Raw genomic sequence first — 21,588 nt, forward strand, 5'->3', positions numbered from 1 at the left:
CTGCATTATTCAAGAGAAAAAAGTAATTGACTATGATTTTGAAAGCCTTTAGAGGGACTCTACTACTTAGAAAAAAAGCAAAATTATATATGTGAATCCTACTGAAAATGACTAACGATGGTGCTGGTTTAGTCAGACTGCAACTAATATCTGAAACTATTTGCTGTTACTTTCAAGAACCAAAAAAAAAAAAAAAAAGTGAGAGAGAAAAATTCCTAAAATGATCCTTGCCGAATATATGCAGAATCAGAGATCTGACACTTCAGGTTTTATTGTCAGGATAATTAACTACTGTACCATGAGTGTGGTTTAATAGTGAAAAGAAGACTTTTTTTAAAAAGACAGGGATAGAATTTGATTAAAGTAGAATATATATATATATATATATATATATATATATATATATATATAGTATAATGAACATGAACTACTTGATGTGTATATAATATTAATAAATATATATATATATATATATATATATATATGTGTCTGTGTGTTTTTATGTCATGCAAATCGCTACTTCATTTTGGAGCTTGCTCATTTGCTGCATTTCAAAATGTTAGTCTGTGCTATGGCCTTGGGCTAAGCTTAGGCATAGCTTCAGGTGCTAGTTTCAACTGAAGTGAACACTGATTCAGTCTGATGGGAAACAATGTATTCAGTTAAATGATCAGGAATTCCAAACTCACTGTAAGTGTTCACACTTTCATGTTATTAATTCTTCCCAGAAGCATACCTGATCAGTGTAATTGGCTACTTTTTGAGAAGTATAATTTCACTAACAAAGGGTTTAACTAGGTAGGTTACAAAGAATGTTATTGTGTCTTTCGGCTTTTCCAGGTTAGGGGTCACTACAGTGGAACTCCGGTCCACTAATGATTGGCAGTAGATTTTTACGTGCCGAGTTGCCAGCTCTGACGCACAACCTTCAACGAAGGTACGCCCATTCACGCATGTCTCCACACAGAAGATGCTCTAGCTGAGAATCGAACAGGACAACGTCTTACTGTGAGGCGACAACGCTACCGCAGCACAACCACCGCAGTATCATCTCCTGAAAAAAAAAATCTGTCTAAGGATATGAATTATTGAGGGAAGTTCTAAACATCCATGTAAAATATGAAATACCAAGAATATAAAACAAACGAACAACAAAAAAATGTGGTACTTGCGTATTAACGCATCCAGATTTTCTACCTAGCAAAACTCGTCATGTGTCACAACCACTTTGCTAACCTCACGTAATTTGTAAGGTTTTCGCGAACTTATCTTTACCAGAAAAGGGTTGTAAAAACTCTTGATTATTATTCTTTCACCTAGCTTGTGACATTGAAAGAGGAGTAATGGCAAAATTCCTTGTCGTGGCTATCGTCCGTCCTCGCCCTAACTTACGGAAAAATGCAATAAAGATGCCTGCTCCTTCTGGGTCCTCTGTAGAAGGACCTATTTATTTATTACGTTTCGACATGTTTACTGCACACCTTGGAAAGAAAACTTTTTACAACTCAAAAAATATGCAGAAAACTGAATAAATAGCAGTTATAATGCACTTGATGACTGTTATTTTGTTCATGCATTCTGTAAGCAATGCAGAGTCGAGTCCGTGAATCCACGTCCAAGGAGAAATGTCACAAATTACAATATAACACAATGACAAAGCAATGCTGAAAAAATGAATGGCACTGCCTATTAATAACAAGCCACAGAAGGTGCATTATGCGTCCCTTAGTAGGAAGACTGTAACACATGGTAGAATAGTCAGCAAGACAACAGTTTGTAATGTGTAAGTATCAACGCATGATTTGGAATTGTAAACATCTTCTAGACTGCAGTGAAACTGTTTAAAAGTACGTCCCCAATAAATGCAACATTTGTCGGTTATTCATCTTCCTAAGTGATACACAATCTTCTTCTTCTTCTTTCGGCTTTCCCCGGTTAGGGGTCTCCACAGCGGATCACCTGTCCGCTCATGATTGGCAGTAGAGTTTTACAGTGTCGAGTTGCCAGCCCGGCGCCCAACCTTCCACAGAAGGCACACACACATACACACACACGCACACACAGACACACACACACACATACACACACACACACACACACACACACACACACACACACACACACACACACACACACACACACTCACTCACTCACACCACTCACACCTAGGGCCAATTTAGAGTGTCCAATCCACCTGCAGCATGTCTTTGGGATGTGGGAGGAAACTAGAGCACCCGGAGGAAACCCACGCGACCACAGGGAGGACATGCAGACTCCGCACAGAAGGCACCCCAGCCGAGGATCAAACGAGAGAACCTCTTTCTGTGAGGTGACAGTGCTAACCACTGCACCACCGTGGCCACCGCCCTGAGTGATACACAATGTGAGACAGTAATAAGTAATACTTGACACAGCCCTTTTACCATCATAATCAGTACTTTCGTCCACACACGACGAGTTTTGCCAGGTCGAAAATCTGGTTGCGATAATATGCAAGTACCAAAAATGTAAAGTTCTGCATGTTTTTTTATAGCATTTTAGTTTGTTTTGATAAAAAATCATTTTCCACTTGTCTGTCAGCCATCAGCTATGTCCCAGATAAAGGAAGGTAAGCATAAAGCTAAGCTCCCTTAAAAAGCTCTAAGGTTTTTGATCACAGATTCTTTACTTACTAATACTAGACTGCATGCACATACAGAAACAAATGAAACAGTTCAAAAATACCACGCACATGCACACAAGAGTGTGTGTAGATGTATGTGTGTGTCTGAGAGAGAGAGAGGAAGTGTAACTAAACATTTTTATTTATTGTAATTATTTTCATTTGCCATAGAAGTGGGCTGATTTTGTGTGTGTGTGTGTGTGTATATATATATATATATATATATATATATATATATATATATATATATATATATGTATATTATATATATATAAAATATACATATATATATATATATGTATATACATTATATATATATATATATATGTACAATGTGTATACACATATACACATTTATATGTGTGTGTGTTTGTGTGCATAATGTAAAATACATTGTAAGCATCTGTGTATATATATAGATATGTGAAGAATAATATTTCATGTGTATAGTATTCTGATGAAGTTCCTATGAACGAAAATGTATTTGGAGTGTTGCTTGCTTTTATTCTGTGACATTAAACCTTGGAGGAATTTGTGACCTAGTGTGCTTCCTTCCAGCCTTTTTACTTCTGTTGTTGGTGGCTATTGTGGTTGGAATCCCCATTTTTACTACTTTTATATATGAAAGATTCATATAATTGCTTGATGTTAAATGATTGCTCTGACCTACAGTAAGTATACCTCTGACGTTGTACAATGTCAATGATCATCAATATTGTAGTAAGCATTATGATGCTGGTATATACTGAAGGTCTGATATGCATGTGCTTTGCATGTGTGTATGAGTGAGCAACCCTATACACATGAAATATAACCAGCTAAAAGAAAGTTTCACTTCAATGAAACTGTATTTTGGGAAAACGGAAGTCTGAACAACATTTTCTACACAAGCTCTCTCACACACACACACACACACACACACACACACACACACACACACACACACACACACACACACTTAATTTAATCAACTCCATTATTACCAAACTTCAGTGAAGTAATATAGCCCTGCAGTTATGATCAGTTTTATTTTTGCAGAAAACTCAAGAAAATGACATTTTCCAGAGTATTACATGAGTTGTCACTGACAACTTCTGCTTTGGCATATTTAGTTTCCCATATATCTGTCTACCTTTTTAACCTGGAATATTTACATATCTTTCTAAGGACAGCATTTTAAGTTACCCAATAGTAGCTCTCATTGGTACTTTGCATGCTTTCACTAAGACATGTAAATGTACATCAGGTAGACCAGAAAAGAGTATTGGTCTGTATATTATTCATAATAGGATGTGGTACGTTCTGGCAGTCTCTAGTGGTAGCCACGTAATGAGAATGATAGTATTGGATGTAGCATTCAGAAAACTAACATTGTTATTATTGCAATCATAATCATCGTCAAAATGTTATATTACATTTAGTGTAGCCTCAATAACAATGGATGCTACAAATAACCTTTCTGTAATCAAATAGCCAAATTTGAATTAAAGTATATCAATATAACACACCTCTGCCTTGCACTCAGAGAATTAAACTGGTTAGAACACATCATCTATCTCATTCTCAGCTAGCTACAATACAAAGACTTCTCTAGAAGGTAGAAAATTGCCCCACCCTTAGTAACTTAATATATTACTCCCCCAATAGAATCTTATGCTTTAGAAAAAAAAGTCTAATAACTATAACCAAACCAACTAATATTACAGGTGACGGTCTATATTCAAATAGTGTAACTAAACTGTGGAACCACATCCCACTATCAGTGACAACCATTGAAAATGCAAACTAATTTAAAACACAACTGCAACTTCATTTATCGAAACAATGCATCTGCCCCAGAATATCTCCAGGATAAATGCCACTCTTATCTACAGCATGACATATTGTCAAACATTTCTCTTTATTTGAATCCTATGCCCAACAACCAGTCTTTACTAGTATCTGAATAGTTTTATTAGGATCTTCCTGCCACATAAACAGTTTTGTGGTACTTCTCACCCTCCACCTGTACAAACCTTATAATATATATATATATATATATATATGTGTGTGTGTGTGTGTGTGTGTGTGTGTGTGTGTGTGTGTGTGTGTGTGTGTGTAGCAACCTGCTTTATACCTCATCTCTTAAGTGCAGTATTGACATTTTCGGCCCTACCTAGTTCCTTCCCTCCCCTCCATTTCTTTGCACTAATCACAAGATTGATTATTTGACAAACCCACTAATACACCTCTTCAAAAGATCATTGTTCAACATCTGTTAATGCATGAGTGTCTTTTATACTGCAGTAGTTCCCTTAATTTCATATGAATGCAATCTAATTAGAAAATAAATAAGTCTTAGCCTATAGGGCTTCTCTGTGCCTTAAAGTCTTAGTCCCTTATCTCTGAAATAGTTTCGGCTGAATAGTTGCATACTTGAGCTTCAACAACTTTATTACGAGCTGAGATAAGTACAAACTTGCAGTGTTATAAGTTAGTACTGCATTTTTTTTTCTGTTTTATTGTTTCATTGAATATTGTGTTAAAAATAGTACTGCATTTATCTGCTTATCTGTTCACTGAAATTTGTAGTTCTCTCTGTGTCTGCAGTTTCCTCACCCACCCTGTTCTTGTTTTGGTATTAATCTTGGTGGCTTTGGAATTGACCGCCCCTCCTGTAAATTTGTGTTTGAGCACTCCTCCTGGGCCCATCTCATTTGCTCACTCAACAGTGAGGTCATATTTTGATTTCAGACACTCCTACCATTCCCATCTGTTCAGTCCTGTCCCAGCTCTATCCTAGTCTAGTCTCATTAGCTAATCCTGCCTAATACAGAGAGAACATTTGAGTAGGCATACCCACTTAGGCCCTGAACTTGTCTGATTGAAGACTGCTGAAACAGGGCTCAGTTCTGAGTTTTTTTTACTGATTAATTGGGTAATTTGTTTAAATCAGTTTGCTTGTTTTCCATTGCTATAAAAAAAAAATTTTGCACTTTACCTGCTTTTACTCTATTTGTGTTCTTCCTACTTTATTACCTTATTTTACTTTTGTCTCTTTTTAAAAGTACTCAGTTGTGTTTATTCTGCTGCATTTATTACTGCTTGGTAGTAGCCTGATTAAATTGTAACTGTTATTCTAAGTCTTTTGGTTAAAGCACTTGGGCTTCAGACCAGTTGTTTTACACCGAGAAGATTGTGGTCTGCACTGTTGTGGCAGGACAGGTAGCTTACATCCTTCTAAGCTGGGAATTGCTGATTGAAGGCTCAGTGTCTGTTTTAAAAGTGTATTAGTTCTGGTTAAGCACTTGGGCTCCTGGCCAGTTATTTTACATTAAGAAGGCTTGTTGTCTGCACTCTTGTGGGAGGAGATGCTAGTTTCTGCCCTTCTGAGCTGGGAATTTCTGGCCAAAGGCTTACTTTGCCTGCTTATTTGAACTGTTTTTCTGATATTGGTGCACCTTGTCTGCTGTAGCATAGACTAGATTCAGGCCTGCTGAATCTAGCTTTGTTTGTATAACTTGAGCACTAATCCAGGTCATCTCTTTTGGAGAAAGTTCCCCTGCACCCTAGTGGCAGGAGTGTGCAGTTAGAACTTGTCTGATTGAAGACTACTGTAACAGGGCTCAGTTTTGAGTTTTTTACTGGTTAATTGGGTAATTTGTTTAAATTAGTTTGCTCGTTTTCTATTGTGATTAAAAAAATTCACTTTGTCTGCTTTTACTGTAATTGTGTTTCTTCCCACTGTATTACCTTATTTTGCTTGTGCTTCTTCTTAAAAGTACTCAGTTGTATTATTCTGCTGCAGTTATTACTGCTTAGCAGTAGCCAGATTCAATTGTAACTGTTATTCTAAGCCTTTTGGTTTAAGCACTTGGGCTTCAGACCAGTTGTTTTACATAAAGAAGGTTTGTGAAGTGCATTGTTGTGGCAGGACAGGTAGCTTACATCCTTCTAAGTTGGGAATTGTTGTTTGAAGCTCAGTGTCTGTTATTCTAAAAGTGCATTAGTTTTGGTTTAAACACTTGGGCTTCAGGCCAGTTATTTTACATTAAGAAGGTTTATGGTCTGCACTCTTGTGGGAGGAGAGGCTAGATCCTGCCTTTCTGAGTTGGGAATTTCTGGTTAAAGGCTTATTGTGCCTGCTTATTTGAACTGTTTCTTTCTGAAATTTGTATGCCTTGTTTGCTGTAGCCCAGAAGTTAGTAGTTTATTGGCAATTTTGGGCTAATTTCTCTCTCTTTCATTTCCCTGCTATAAAAAACGCATTTGCGCGTTTTTTTTTTTGTGCTTGTATTCAGTTCAGCAAGTGCCTGCCAGGTGTCCTGCAGAGTTCTACAGCAGCAGAGAGAGACAAGAGAGAATTTTGAGTGATTAAGTATCATTTTCTGCATTTTCTTGCTGTCTTTAACTAAGTCTGCATAAAACTCAATTTTTTTAACGTTTCTGTGATTTAAAAAGCTTGTTTCTGCTACATATTGTACTTATTTGCTGCCTGCACTTGAACTAAGTCATTTTTGTGTTTAACTGTTGTAGGCTGCACACTAAAGTGCGATAGCATTTCTGTGCATTTAAAGTGTTTTTTTTTTTTATTGATTCTGCTTTATTTTCTGAAAAAAAACAACAAAAAATATACTTGTTTCTCGCCTATCTGAACTAGTTTAGTCCAGTTTTCAGGTTATTGCTGAATTCAGGGCTGTGTTACAAGTTTCTGTGTTGCCCATACCTTACTTCGATAGAAGGAAGTTTCTCTGTTCACCTGTGAGAGAGGGGAGCTTTGAGCAGCCTATCTGTCCCTGGAGGAGTGGTTTTAGCCCAGAAGCTAGTAGTTTATTGGCCATTTTGGGCTAATTTCTATCTCTTTCATTTCCCTGCTATAAAAAACTGCATTTGTGTGTTTTTGCGCACCAGACAGTGCCATTTAGCTAGGGTTAAACTATTCCCGGCTCCACAAAGTCTACTTTTCAATTTTTCCCTTGGAACTAGACAAACTTTCAACTTAGGCACTCAAACCATTCATTTTGAAGCCCAGCACTTGCTCAAAAGTCATAGCAAGCACTAATTAACCGTAGCACTAGACCCCCCCCATACTGTCCAGAAGGACAAGGCTCTCTATTCATCCCTACCAGTCAGTCAGTAAAACAGCTCACTTTACCTATTCAGGCATGTCCAAGGGGCAGTTTCAGGTGTACTCTCCAGTCCAACTGGTGAATTTGGGCATTTTGAGGCAATGTTACAACTGCCTCATGTACATAGACAACCCTCTCCTCCTACCACCAAACACTAATATATGCAAGAGATGCAATTATACAGCCAAACTGGAGGCAATGCACTCACAACCCAAGACTGAAACTGACCGTCAAGAGGAGAAGTAAAATACTTGCAACACACCACCATTCTCACATAGACCTACTAAACCAACACCGACAAATAACACACATAAATACACAAGAACTACTCGGAGGCTCTAAATAAAAGTCTTCAAAAACAACAGAGACCTCCAAAGCAGACACCAAAGCAACCTCCACACCCCATCACAAATCATGAAACACATACTTCACATAATCAGTGTGCCATGCAATCACATCCCTTAAGGCAAAATAACATACCCAACACACTAGTAATAGGTGACTCTTTAGTCAGGCACACTGATGTCCCACTAACTAGGCTGGACAAGGAGAAGGTTACAGTTAGCTGCCTGTCAGTCACCAGGATCCGCCACATAACACAAGCACTCAGGACACTCCAGAAACAAGTACAAATATGACTCTGTCATTGTTCATGTTGGTGTGAATGATCTGAGACTTACCTCCCTGGAATACATGAAGAGAGACATGGAAGACCTCTCTGATCATGTAGCCCAAGCTGGTATGACCCTGACCCTGAGTAGCATCCTGCCCTCACCAAGAATGATGCCACAGTATAAAGAAAAAATGATCAGTTTCAACAACTGGCTAAGTTTCTGGTGTTATTCAAAGGGGATCCAGTATCTGTCCGCCTGGGATGACATGCTCGACAAGACACATTGCTTTGCAAGAGATGGTTTGCACCTGTCACCCTTAGGCTTTCAAGTACTGGCCAAGGCTTTTGCTGCCCCCATAGTGCCTTTTACGCAAGGACAAAAGACAAACCCACCACCGTAAATAGCACAAGTAACCAAAAACTAAGGGTAATGCTACTCAACGCCAGAAATCTAAACCTCAAAATGCATGCACTGGAGGCACTCCTTGGTATGGAGAACATTGATATCTGTGCAGTAACAGAAACCTGGTTTAAGGCTTCAGAGAGCACCCCAGCACTACCAGGCTATAACTCATACCATACTTTTCGGCCACAGAACCCGGACCGAAACAAAAAAGGTGGGGGTGCATCCATATTCATCAAGGATACCCACACCTCCAGGTTAGTGGCACAGCACAATGCCTCAGAGATCATCAATGTGCAACTAACAATGAGCAAAACTGCAATTCAAATTGTAGCTTGCTACAGATCACCCACCATGACCCAGGATCCCCATTTCTGGAGACACTGGAAAATATGAAGTTCCTACCAAACACCCTAATATTGGTTGATTTAAATTACCCAAACATTAACTGGGAGAACTATTCAAGTACTAACTCCCTTGTCCAATGCTTCCAAGAATTTATAAACTTGAATGCCTTGGATCAACTGTTCTGCACCCCCACTAGAGGTGACAACATATTGGACCTGGTCATCACCAACATGGGCAACCGATGTTCTACACCGGAGGTCAACCCCTCGCTGGTTAGATCCAGACCGTAGACTAATCGCTCTAGATATCCACATTCCGCCCCCACCCCCAATCAAGGAAACCACCGTGAAAAACTTTTCAAAAGCAAACTTCAGGTTACTTAAGACCGAGGTTTAAAGTTTCACAACCCCCATGCTAAAAGACAATGCTGTCCAAGCTGCTGAACCCCTTACAAAGGTACTCTATGAGCACCTGCAAGAATGCATGGATCGTGTTATCCCAAGCAAACCCAAGACTCACTCCTCCAGGAAAAGGAAACCAGTCTGGTGGACCCCTGCCATAAACAAGCTATACAATAGAAGGAGGAAATTAGTACAGAAAAGTGTAACATTCCAAGAAGGAAAGACATTCCTGATCAGTATCAGCAAGAAACTATGATCCCTCATAAAATCATCCAAGGCTAGCTTTGAAAGAAAAATTGCCAAGAACTCCAAAGATAACCACAAAGCATTCTTTAGTTATGTCAAAAACCTAAGTGGAAACTCTCAGATCTGCTCTGAGTTAGTGCAGAATGGCACAAAATACACTGAACCGACTGATATTGCCAACATTCTGGCAGACAGGTTTAGTGCAAACTTCACCCCCCTCTCACCCCCTAAAGGGCCCATAACCTTACCAGAAGAATGTAGAGCCCCGACAATCACTGACACACAGGTTAAAACAGCCCTATCCAAAGCCAAAAACACAGCTTCAATGGGACCTGACGACGTCCCAGGCTGTGTCTTACACGAACTCCAAAATGAACTAACCCCTCACCTAAACACATTTTTCAAACACAGCCTCTCTACAGTTTACGTACCCATTGAGTGGCGCACAGCAACAGTTATCCCGGTCCACAAAGGAGGAGCCACAATGGACCCCGGGAACTATCGCCCTATAAGCCTGACTAGCCTGGATTGCAAGGCTATGGAGTACATCATCATGGAGCTCATTAACAGAGGCACTGGGAACCTCCAAACATTAGACCCTACCCAGTTTGGCTTTGTTAAGGGCAGATCATGTCTCCTAAACCTGGCGGACTTCTTTGAAACAGTTACCAAGGCTTTAGATGAGGGAAAGGAGGTCCACACAGCCTACCTAGACCTCGCAAAGGCTTTTGACATCATTCCCCATTCTGGTATTCTAGACAAGCTCACCAGCCTGAACATAAACCCCTACGTCACGAGATGGGTTGCCATTTGGCTCATGGATAGAACCCACATGGTGAGAGTTGCAGGCTCTAGGTCTGACTCTAAACCGGTTACAAGTGGCGTCCCCCAGGGCTCAGTCCTGGAACCCCTCCTGTTCGGTATATACTTCTCAGAGGTACAGGCAAGCACAGGAGGACTATGGCTGACCAAGTTCGCAGATGACTGCAAACTGGGGGCCATAATTGATTCTCCGGCTGATACAGACGTCCTCCAGAAGGGTCTCACTGAGATGGATACCTGGTGTCAAAATCATGGCTTCAAGCTAAATGCCAAAAAGTGCATAGTCATCCCCTTTGGAAAAAACAAAGTACCCATGAACTACCACATAGGTGGTAGTCCCCTAAATGCAGAAAATGTAATCAGGGATCTGGGGACCCAAGTAGATAGTAATCTCTCCTTTGATAATCATATTGCCAAGGTGGTTAGAATATCCTTCTATGTGGCCCACCTAATCACAAAAGGGTTTGCATCTAGAACAAAAGAGGTTATTGTGCCCCTCTACTAAATCAGACCCATCATAGAGTACAACACCCCATTTGGGATGTACCTTACAAGACACCTGCAACAGCACAATAAGTCTTTAACCAGAAATTCCCAGCTCAGCAGGGCAGAATCTAGCCTCTCCTCCCACAAGAGTGCAGACTACAAATCTTCTTAATTTAAAACAACTGGTTTGAAGCCCAAGTGCTTCAACTAAAAGGCTTAGAATAACAGTTACAATTGAATCAGGCTACTACCAAGCAGTAATAACTGCAGCAGAATAATACAATTGAGTACTTTTAAGAAGAAGCACAAGCAAAATAAGGTAATAAAGTGGGAAGAAACACAATTACAGTAAAAGCAGATGAATAAAGTACAATTTTTTTTATATATATATATAACAATAGAAAACGAGCAAACTGATTTAAACAAATTACCAAATTAACCAGTAAAAAAACTCAAAACTAAGCCCTGTTCCAGCAGTCCTCAATCTGACAAGTTCTAAGCTCACACTTCTGCTACTAGGGTGCAGGGGAACCTTCTCCAAAAAAGATGGCCTGGATTAGTGCTAAAGTTACACAAACAAAGCTAGATTCAGCAGGCCTGAATCTAGTCAATGCTACAGCAGACAAGGTAACCAATATCAGAAAAACAGTTAAAATAAGCAGGCACAGTAAGCATTAACCAGAAATTCCCAGCTCAGAAGGGTAGAATCCAGCCTCTCTCCACCCACAAGAGTGCAGACCACAAACCTTCTTAATGTAGAATAACTAAGTGCTTAAACCAGAACTAATACACTTTTAGAATAACAGACACTGAACCTTCAATCAGCAATTCCCAACTTAGAAGGATGTAAGCTATCTGTCCTGCCACCACAGTGCAGACCACAAACCTTCTTAATGTATAACAACTGGTCTGAAGCCCAAGTGCAATAACCAAAAGACTTAGAATAACAGTTATAATTTAATCAGGCTGCTACCAAGCAGTAATAAATGCAGCAGAATAAACACAATCGAGTACTTTTAAGAAGACGCAAAAGCAAAGTAAGGTAATAAAGTAGGAAGAAACACAAATACAGTAAAAGCAGATAAAGTGCAAATTGTGTTTTTTTTATATATAACAATAGAAAGCAAGCAAACTGATTTAAACAAATTTCCCAATTAACCAGTAAAAAAACTCAGAACTGAGCCCTGTTCCAGCAGTCTTCAATCAGACAAGTTCAGGGCCTAAGTGGGTATGCCTACTCAGATGTTCTCTCTGTATTATGCAGGATGAGCTAATGACCCTAGACTAGGATAGAGCTGGGACAGGGCTGCACAGATGGGAATGGTAGGAGTGTCTGAAATCAAAATATGACCTCACTGTACTCTGAGTGAGCAAATGAGATGGGCCCAGGAGGAGTGCTCAAACACAAATTTACAGGAGGGGCGGTCAATTCCAAAGCCAACTAACTGCAGACAGGGAGAGAACAGAGACAGTTCACAATTTTCTTTAAACAAATAAATAAGCAGATAAATGCAGTACTATTTTTAACACAATATTCAATGAAACAATAAACAGAAAAAATAAAATTCAATACTATCTTATAATACTGCAAGTTTGTACTCATCTCAGCTTGTAATAAAGTTGATGTAGGGCATGCAAAAGCTAACCAAACAGCTTCAGTATGCAGCTATTCATGCTTTTCATTCTTTCACTTGACTGAAGGTGTTAGATTTGATATCTTTAAAACAAGAGAAATAACCAAATGACTGTTCATCTGTCTTGTAAGAGAAAACGATACACAGTGACCGTGTTTTCCACCCGTTTACTAGACTGTAGGTACTAGACATGATGTCCCAAGGAATGAAAGTAAAATAATGATGGCTCCAGATGGCGTGACTAGAACTGCTAAAGCCTTTGGATTAACAAGTCTGTGATGGTCATTTGCTTGGAATCTGAAATCTACATGGCCACAGTAATTAAAACATAAAGCAGTACTTTTCCCACATTCAAGGCCCAAATAGTTTTGGATCTTAGTAAAAAGAAGGCGATTGAGCCACAAGACCATTTATACCTTGCAAATACCTAGCCTTATTCTGTATCCCCCTTCTCAATAAGGGCAAAGCAGGTCAGTCCTGTGGTCCATTTATGGTTACCCAGCAAATCGTTCAGGTTTAATTTGAAGGATGCTTTAGTGTCTTTAGCTTGCAGAAGAAGTCTGTTCTAGAGGTGGGGTAGGTCCTCAGCAATACATTTGTTCTCTTTAGCATATTTTGTGTTAGGAGAGATATTTAAATCCCTAGTTCTAGTGTTAGAGGAGCTGTTGATCTTCTGTATATTCACAAGTTAAAGGAAGATCTTCTAAGGGCATGGAATGCAAGGAATAGATTACCCCACAACAGCCTAAAAGAACCGATATAGCACTTCAGGAATTTTCTGGTTGCTGAAGGATTTTAGGTCAAGAATCTCATTAATTAGTAACCTCTGGGGCCTTTCCAGTTACTTATTTTGTCTGGAAAGGTACATCCGAAAAGGGCATTGAACTCAATTGATTTAATTATGGTGATGTACATAGGTATGCAACTTATTTTGACATGGAAAATATGCCTTTAGAAGTTAGCTGTACTCAATTATTTGCTATGCAGTGGTAAAAGGAGATAGAGAGAGAGAAAGAGAGAGAGAGATCCCTGACTAAAATAATCATTTGTGGTATATTGGCTATACTGTATATTGAAGGAGAGCATTGTTTACAAAATGTGAGTGTTCTACTTTTTCACATTTAATTTTATCCCTTTTTCCATATACTTCTTTATTGTGTGGGTTAGATCCTGGTGTAAGGAATGGGTATCAGAGAGATTTTTGAGAAACCCAGTATGCTGTTCTCTGCAAAGTTAGTTAACAACAGGTCCTGATTCATATTCTGAAGATTGTAGAAATCGATGCCAAAAAGGAGATTTCCCACTACTTGGATCTGTGGCACATCACTAGTTAAACAACTTTTAGAATGGGCTTTGCTTTCTAAGTAATGCTTCGACTACCAGTTCCTGGAAGATATGAAGTTTTCTTAAACAATAGTATTGTGCTTCTGATAAATAAAATCATGGATCACTAATGGTGGTGCAGGCATTTTATGTTAATAAAATTAAGTCCTCAGGTATGAAAACATTCACTTAGTGCTCTGTCAAACTACTGAAGAGTTTTTGCTAAAATATATAATTTTTCATATTAGTATTAGTTCCATTTGCACATTGAATAATTATGGACTGAAACTAAACACCAAAAAATGCATTATTTTTTCTTGTGGGAAGGCATCTACTTCTGGGAACTACCAGAATGTACCCCTAAGAGTTGACCCACTTGTTTGGGATTTGTGAACTTGTGCAGACTGTGACCTTTTGACCAACATGAGTCCACTGTCATAACGTAATTCTTTCTATAGTGCACCGCTTATAAACAATGGGATGGTGTCTAGATCTGGTGATGTCATTGTCCCCCTTTATTCAGCCCTCATTAGGCCAGTCATTGAGTATAATGCTTTTTTGGCATGTATCTGTCCTGAAACATGCAACAACTAGAACACCCAAAGAGATACCTTACTAAAAAGATACAGGACCTAAACAATATACCTTACATGGACGACTCAAAGCTCTGTCACTGGACTCTGTATTCTACAGATTGCTAAGAAGTGACTTGTGTCTGGTATACACGGCATCCTCCGACCCAGTACTGATGGATTTACTGCACATCAACAAGTCAATTGACATCAGAAATATTCTGTCTAGAAATCAAAACCTCTTCTGTAAAATTGACTGACTGGTTTGGAGGGAGAGGTATATCTCGCAGAGGATACCACTGTTCTGAAAACAAACTTCCCATTCACATAAAACAAATCCCATCCCTGTCCATATTCAGCAGCAAATTGGATATATGGATGGATAATAGAAAATTTACCCCAGGACTGACCCCTGTACTGCTAATGCACTGAAGCAGTTTCTAAATGCTTTACCCCATGCATGGCATGGGTCCCCTCATATTATCTGTGATATTTTCCCAGTAATTCTTGCTATAGGGAATACATAATTATCAGCTATCCATTCATCCATTCACAACCCATTTTTCCAATTTTTGTGCATGGGTTTGGTGTGCCCCTTTACCAGTGACAATCTTCTAGATCCAAGGTTTACACTTCTGGGTGGCTAGCCTTGTTATGGTACTTCTTCTACACCACACACACACACACACACACACACACACACACACACACACACACACACACACACACACACACACACACACACACACACACACCTATGGCCAGTTTATGTATCCAGTCCACCCACTGCTTGTCTTTAGACTACTGGATGGGTAAGGTCACTCTACTACTAAGCAGGATAGGTTAATTCAAGCCCCAAAAGGAAACTGGCAGGGCTTAAAAGGGCCAGCTAGGGTAGCTTGCCTAGTACTTACCCATGAACTTATAATATGTTTGAGTACCAATAATCTAGGTAAGAAGTATTTCTAATGGGCAAAATGTACAACACAATTGAAACAGTTTGTGCTTGTAGTTATTCATTCACTTTGATCAGCTTAGGGAGTGAGGTGGCCTGGTATTCTACAGTGATGCTTAATGGAGGAGGGTGCTATATAGAAAAGTGAAGCGGTGTAGAAATACAGTGGCACAAGTGGTGTAGTGACAGGGATCTGGCTTCAGCACATGGTGATGATGTAATAGGAGGTTGACACCAGTGAAAAAACTTAAACAATACCAGAAGGACAAATTATGGGTAACTTAGTGAGTTAGGAACTCTGTAATATGAGGCAGCAGACAGGATGCGAACACTTACTGGCTGATTATACTATATAACCTTGAGAAATGCACCAGGAAATGAAGACTGAGGCTGGGCAGTAATGACCAGGTTAGACTTCTCAAAACAAGTGTCAGATTCTAAGATATTCTAATTCACTTCTTTGGATCTAGAAATCCCATCTTGAGAACATCATTAAAATATCTTTGTCATACCTAATCATATCCATTTCACATTAGGCAGACATACCTGCAGCTATCGTATTTGTCTGTCTGCACTTTCCTTTTGTCCTTGCCAACCTAAAAGCTACTCTCTATTAACAATGTTCCCCCTTCATTCTGGGTGTTCCTTATTGAGGGTGAGAAATGACTGGGGAGGCTGTCCTACAAGCAGCCTCAGCAGCTTTGTGTGTTCTCATCAGCATTTGGGCAATGAAGGCATTTTTTTTGTTTTATGCCCAGTGCCATCGCTGGCTGGAGAACTGCTAAACTGCCTCACTACAGGGACCAAAGTGCAGTACTCGATACAGGGGCATATGGCCCATGCACTAAAGAGGACGGCTACTGCCAAAGTGGGTTGTTGAAGCCTCCCTGCATTACCTTAGTGGTTGGTGCTATCCCTAACCATGCCCCTGACCCTAATCCTGCTCCTTACCTTAGAAGGACCTTTGCTGTAACACTACCACTATTCAGACAAACCTTGTCCTATGGTATCAACATGGCTTAAGTTTTTGTTGTTTCACTTTGATGTAGTTTTACTGTAAACTGTTAACACAAGTAGTGTTTGTCTGTTTTTTGCTATTGTTTAATGTGAGGTTATTTATGTTTGTATTGTGATGAGTTTATTCTATAAACTGGATGTATTTTGGTGTCTGTTTTGTGAGTGTCTACATTTTAAAATAAACTGGTATAGATATTTTTGCAGGATTAGTCACCCAGCAACATGAATATTGCCTCTAGATGATTCTCAGTTTTGTAGTGTCAACTGAAACCAGTGTGCACGAATGGTAAAAAAAAAAAAAGGTTGTGGATGGAAGATTCAATATAGTGTGTGTGTGTCTTGTGTGTGTGTGTGTGTGTGTGTGTGTGTGTGTGTGTGTGTGTGTGTGTGTGTGTGTGTATATATATATATATATATATATATATATATATATATATATATATATATATATATATATATGTATATGTATATATATATATATATATATATATATAGATAAATATAGATATGTATATATGTATGCGTGTCTGTCTATATATTTTACATACACAGAAACATGAAACTGGCTGACAGCCCTGTTAGCTGAAAATAGCTCATGCGTAAATACTAGACTATTATAGGTTCATAGATGTTTACTAGGCTAACAACCTAGGCCTTTTTAAGCCTAGCCATGCATCCCAAATCTCTAACAAGTTATGATACCCTTGATAAGTGTAAGCATGGGCCTGGGAGATGAACCATTTACAAGTTACCTGTTTGCATTACAGACACAGGTTCCAAACCAGGGATGAATTTCCAGTTTCCCATTCAATTGTCCAACTTGCACTTGAATTGGGTTAGGGAGGAACTCTGCTTCACATGGATGGGGGGAGCCTGTTCCATAGATGGGGTAGTTTCTGCGATACATACCTATCTTTCCAGCAGGTCCTATTTATATCATAGGCAAGGTTTAAGACTTTAGAACAGGTAATTCTGGTACTGTTTGTTTTGTGGGTATGCAGGAGGTCCGTCAGAGTGAGGTCTGACAATGCCCTGTATGCCAGACATAGATCTCCCCTCAAAAGCCTGTAGGAGACAGAATACAGGGATATGGCATTGAGGAGGTCTGCATAGGACATATTACTGATGCCCTGTATTCTTTTAGTAAGGAACCTCTGAACCCTCCAGTTGTTGGATATGCCTGGTTAGATGCATATCAAAGCGGGAATTGTACTCAATGATAGGTCTGATGAATGCCAGATACAGTGGTACAATGACTTCCTTGGACTTAGATGCCATACCTTTGTTTATAAGTTGCCTAACATAGAATGATTTCCTCACCACTGTAGACATGTGATGATCAAAGGCTAGATTACTATCTGTGTGTGTCCCTAAGTCCCTGATTACTGGGTCATCTCTAAGGGGTGTGTTGTCAATATGATAGTTACCAGGGATGGATGACTTCCCAAAGGATATTATTATGCATTTCTTGGCATTTAGTTTTAATCCATGGCTCTGACACCAGTTGTTTGTCTGTGTCAGCCCCTCCTGGAGAACATTTGTGTCAGTTTGAGATTCAATGACAGCTCCTAATTTGCAATCATCTGCAAATTTAGTCAGCCAGAGACCACTGACATTGGCCTTGACTTCTGTGAAGTAAATTCCAAAAAGGAGTGGTCCAAGGACTGATCCCTGAGGACTGCACTTGTGACTGGTCTCTTTGTAGAGGTGGATTCCCCAATTCTAACTTCCTGAGTCCTGTCTGTGAGCCAATTGTCTATACACCAGGTAACATACGGGTTTGTATCTAACCTCTTGAGTTTGTCAACAATGCCTGAGTGGGGTATTGTGTCAAATGCTTTGTCCAGGTCAAGGTAGGCAGTGTGAATAATGTTGCCCTCATCTATTGTTTTGGTGACCTTCAAAAAGATGTTCATCAGGTTGAGTAGACATGATCTGCCCTTAACGAAACCAAACTGGGTTGGGTCCAGTGTCTGGAGGTTTACTATATCTCTATTGATCATCTCCATGATAATTCTTTCCATGACTTTAGCGGTGGTGGTGCTGCGGGAGCGTTGTTGCCTCACAGTAAGACGCTGTCCGGTTCAATTCTCAACTAGAGCGTCTTCTGCATGGAGACGTGCGTGAATAGGCATACCTTCGTTGAAGGTTGTGTGTCAGGGCTGGTAACTCGGCATGTAAAAATCAACTACCAATCATTTGCGGACCGGAGTTCCGTTGTGGCGACCCCTAACCGGGAAAAACCGAAAGACACAACAACATATAAGACTAGTCAGATTTATGGGTCTGTAGATGGCCCACCTTTGTGCAGAGGGATGACTGTTGGCTTTCACCATTCACAAGGCATGACGCCTGTTTGGAGGCTACAGTTAAATAGTAATTCCAGAGGCCCTGATAGGTCATGTTTCATGCTATTCAGAAGGCATCCTGGGATATTGTCTGGGCCCATTGATGCAGTGTTCTTGGTCTTAGAGAGAGCATTAAGGACCTGTTCTCTAGTGACAGTAGGGAGTTATATTTGATGATATTTCCTGAGGGAAGGTTGAGGAGGAGGGAGGAATAAAGTTGGAGCTGAATTTATCAGCCAGATGTTTGCTATATCTTCTCGCTTAGTATAGGTGGCTCCATTTACCATGAGCTCTGCACACAATTGTGTATTGCCTTTGAGGTTGTAGACATAGCTAAAGAATGCTTTGTGGTTGTCCTTGGCCTGGGAGGCCAAAAAACCTCAAATTTAGCTGGTAGACTTGATTTGTCCTCTGAGTTATTTGTTTAGTTTGATGAGAGTGTTTTTGTCCTCCTGGGTACTGCACCTCCTAATTTTTGCCATGATTTTCTTACTCCTTTTATACAGTTGATTGATTTTGTGATTCCACCAGGGTGGCCTGTGTTTTTTAGTTAGTTCTGTACTTCTTCCTGGTGGGTACAGCTGCCTCTATGCAGCTATTAACATGCTTGTACAGGGTTTCTGTGTACAGTTCTGCATAAGCAGAAGTTTACAGAGTGTTGCAGTTTAGAGACTATTACAAGCCTAGCTAATAACTAGAGGTCAGAACCAAACCCTCTACTTTCTATTTCTGAAGCAAAGACCTTAACCATTATGCCAAGCCCCACCCCCTGTAAAGTAAACTAAAGTACAAGCAGAGGCCTAGTTGAGATGGGATAGTTATGCATTTTTCAGTAGTATAGATGCAGACATGTATGAAAACATTTTTTTCCTGGTAATTGATGTCACCTATGCAAAATAACTTCTGATGTAGTTTATTTTTGCATTCCACTAGTTATTTTCCATGTATTTCCTTTTTTCCATGTCTGTTTATCCATGACTTTAGTATATTTAAATAAGTAGGGTTCAGGAGGGCTTTCTCTCCTGTAAAAATCATTTGGAATTTGACTAAATTGTGTTCAATTAAATGTTTTTTTTTCACCCATTTGCATTCACTCTTTTGAGTTTTTACCAAATGTAGCATATTCCTTGTATTAAACGATAGCTTTAGTAAACATGTAGTCTGAACTACAATTTTTCTTTTTTCCAGTTCTGTTACAATCCCAGTGTGGTTATATTTAAATAAGGAGGCCTGATTGGCAAATGCCTCTGCATGATTGGTTTGGTGTGGCATAGCCCCCAGTGCCACCCCTGGTTGGAGGAGTGCCCCACGCAAAAATACTTAAACCAGAATTGCTGCCATATCGAGGAAAGGGCAAGTACTAATTGACTGAATGGAAAATGTATCTGTTTATCAAAAAAAAAAAAAAAAAAAAAAAAAAAAACGTTTTTAGAAAACCCCCAATCAGTTGACTTGTCTTTCCCCAGTGTTGATGAGTCCCTGGTTTGTTTATAAACTAAGGAATTATATGGGGGATGCAGCCTCTTATATGAAGGGGCTTTGAGGCAGTACATGTTATCCCAAAATCTCTGATCAAAATGTCTTCTTTCAAATAACTGAACACAGAATACTGAACTAAAAAGCTCAAGCAGCAAAATAAATTCCTCACAAAATTTAAAATAGTTTTTGCAGGTGGGGTTATGCCTCAGTTGCCCACTCCAATGCTGTTTATTTATTCTGAGATCACACACCTTACCAGAAAAGGATATGTCATTTCCCCAAGGTTGTGCTATGTTCATCCATTTAACATTTGATATTTTGTCATCTTTTTTTATCTTTACTGATGCTGATACATACACACACACAAACCACACACGCAGTGATCTCAGGAGTAATAATTGGAAAGTTTACGTCCCCAAGTCCATAAGCAGTAGAGAAACCTGTTTTACCAAATGTTTACAGTTAGAGCAGTATCTATTATGTTACTATAGATATGCAGGTAACGGATCTCCATTCTCTAAGTAGTGAATATTCAGTTAAAAAATTTGCAGTGCTGACCTCCATGAAATACTGGCTCTGAAAACAGGAAAGCCAGTCAGGATGGTCTTCATACAAATGAAACTACCTGAATGATGTGCAGAACATGCGTGACATCAAAGTGGGAGAAATGTAAACTTATCCTGATGTTTATTTACTTATTTATTTTTTATAATTAAGTGGACTCTATGACAAGAGTCCGCTTTCAGCCAAACATAAATTGTGTGTCACCAAACTATGAAAAGTGTAATTAGAATCAGTAGTGAATAAAGTAAATGCCAAAGATAACAGTTATCAGTACAGCAGTACAACTGTTGTTGCTTGTCTTTTGGCTTTTTCCTGGTAAGAGGTTGCCACAGCGGAGCTCCAGTCTGCTAATGATTGGCAGCAGATTTTTTTATGAAATGCCGAGGTGCCAGCTCAATGCCCAACCTTCAACGAAGGCAGCACACCCATTTACGCACGCATGTCTTTCGAATGCTACCCAACCGTGGGGAGGACTGCATGTCCTCCCCGCAGATGAGTGAAGTTTAAAGACATACAGGTAGGTGCGTGAGTGAATGTGTGTGCCTTCTTTGAAGGTTGGGCATCGGGCTGGCAACTCGGCACCATAATAATCCACTGCCAATCAATA

At 39.5% G+C, this 21,588-nt stretch overlaps 1 protein-coding gene across 1 annotated transcript in view; it reads left to right on the forward strand.

Moving 5' to 3' along the window:
• LOC122814692 (potassium channel subfamily K member 1-like) overlaps positions 1-21,588 on the forward strand; it is a 224,405-nt gene that overhangs the window by 56,459 nt on the left and 146,358 nt on the right. The window contains exon 2 of the mRNA XM_044087103.1: positions 16,332-16,441. Coding sequence (XP_043943038.1) covers positions 16,332-16,441 — 110 coding nt within the window. The remainder of the gene's footprint in view (positions 1-16,331; positions 16,442-21,588) is intronic.

Source organism: Protopterus annectens, chromosome 1.part1, assembly GCF_019279795.1.
Source record: "Protopterus annectens isolate FY-2018-M chromosome 1.part1, PAN1.0, whole genome shotgun sequence".
Lineage (NCBI taxonomy): Eukaryota > Metazoa > Chordata > Ceratodontiformes > Protopteridae > Protopterus > Protopterus annectens.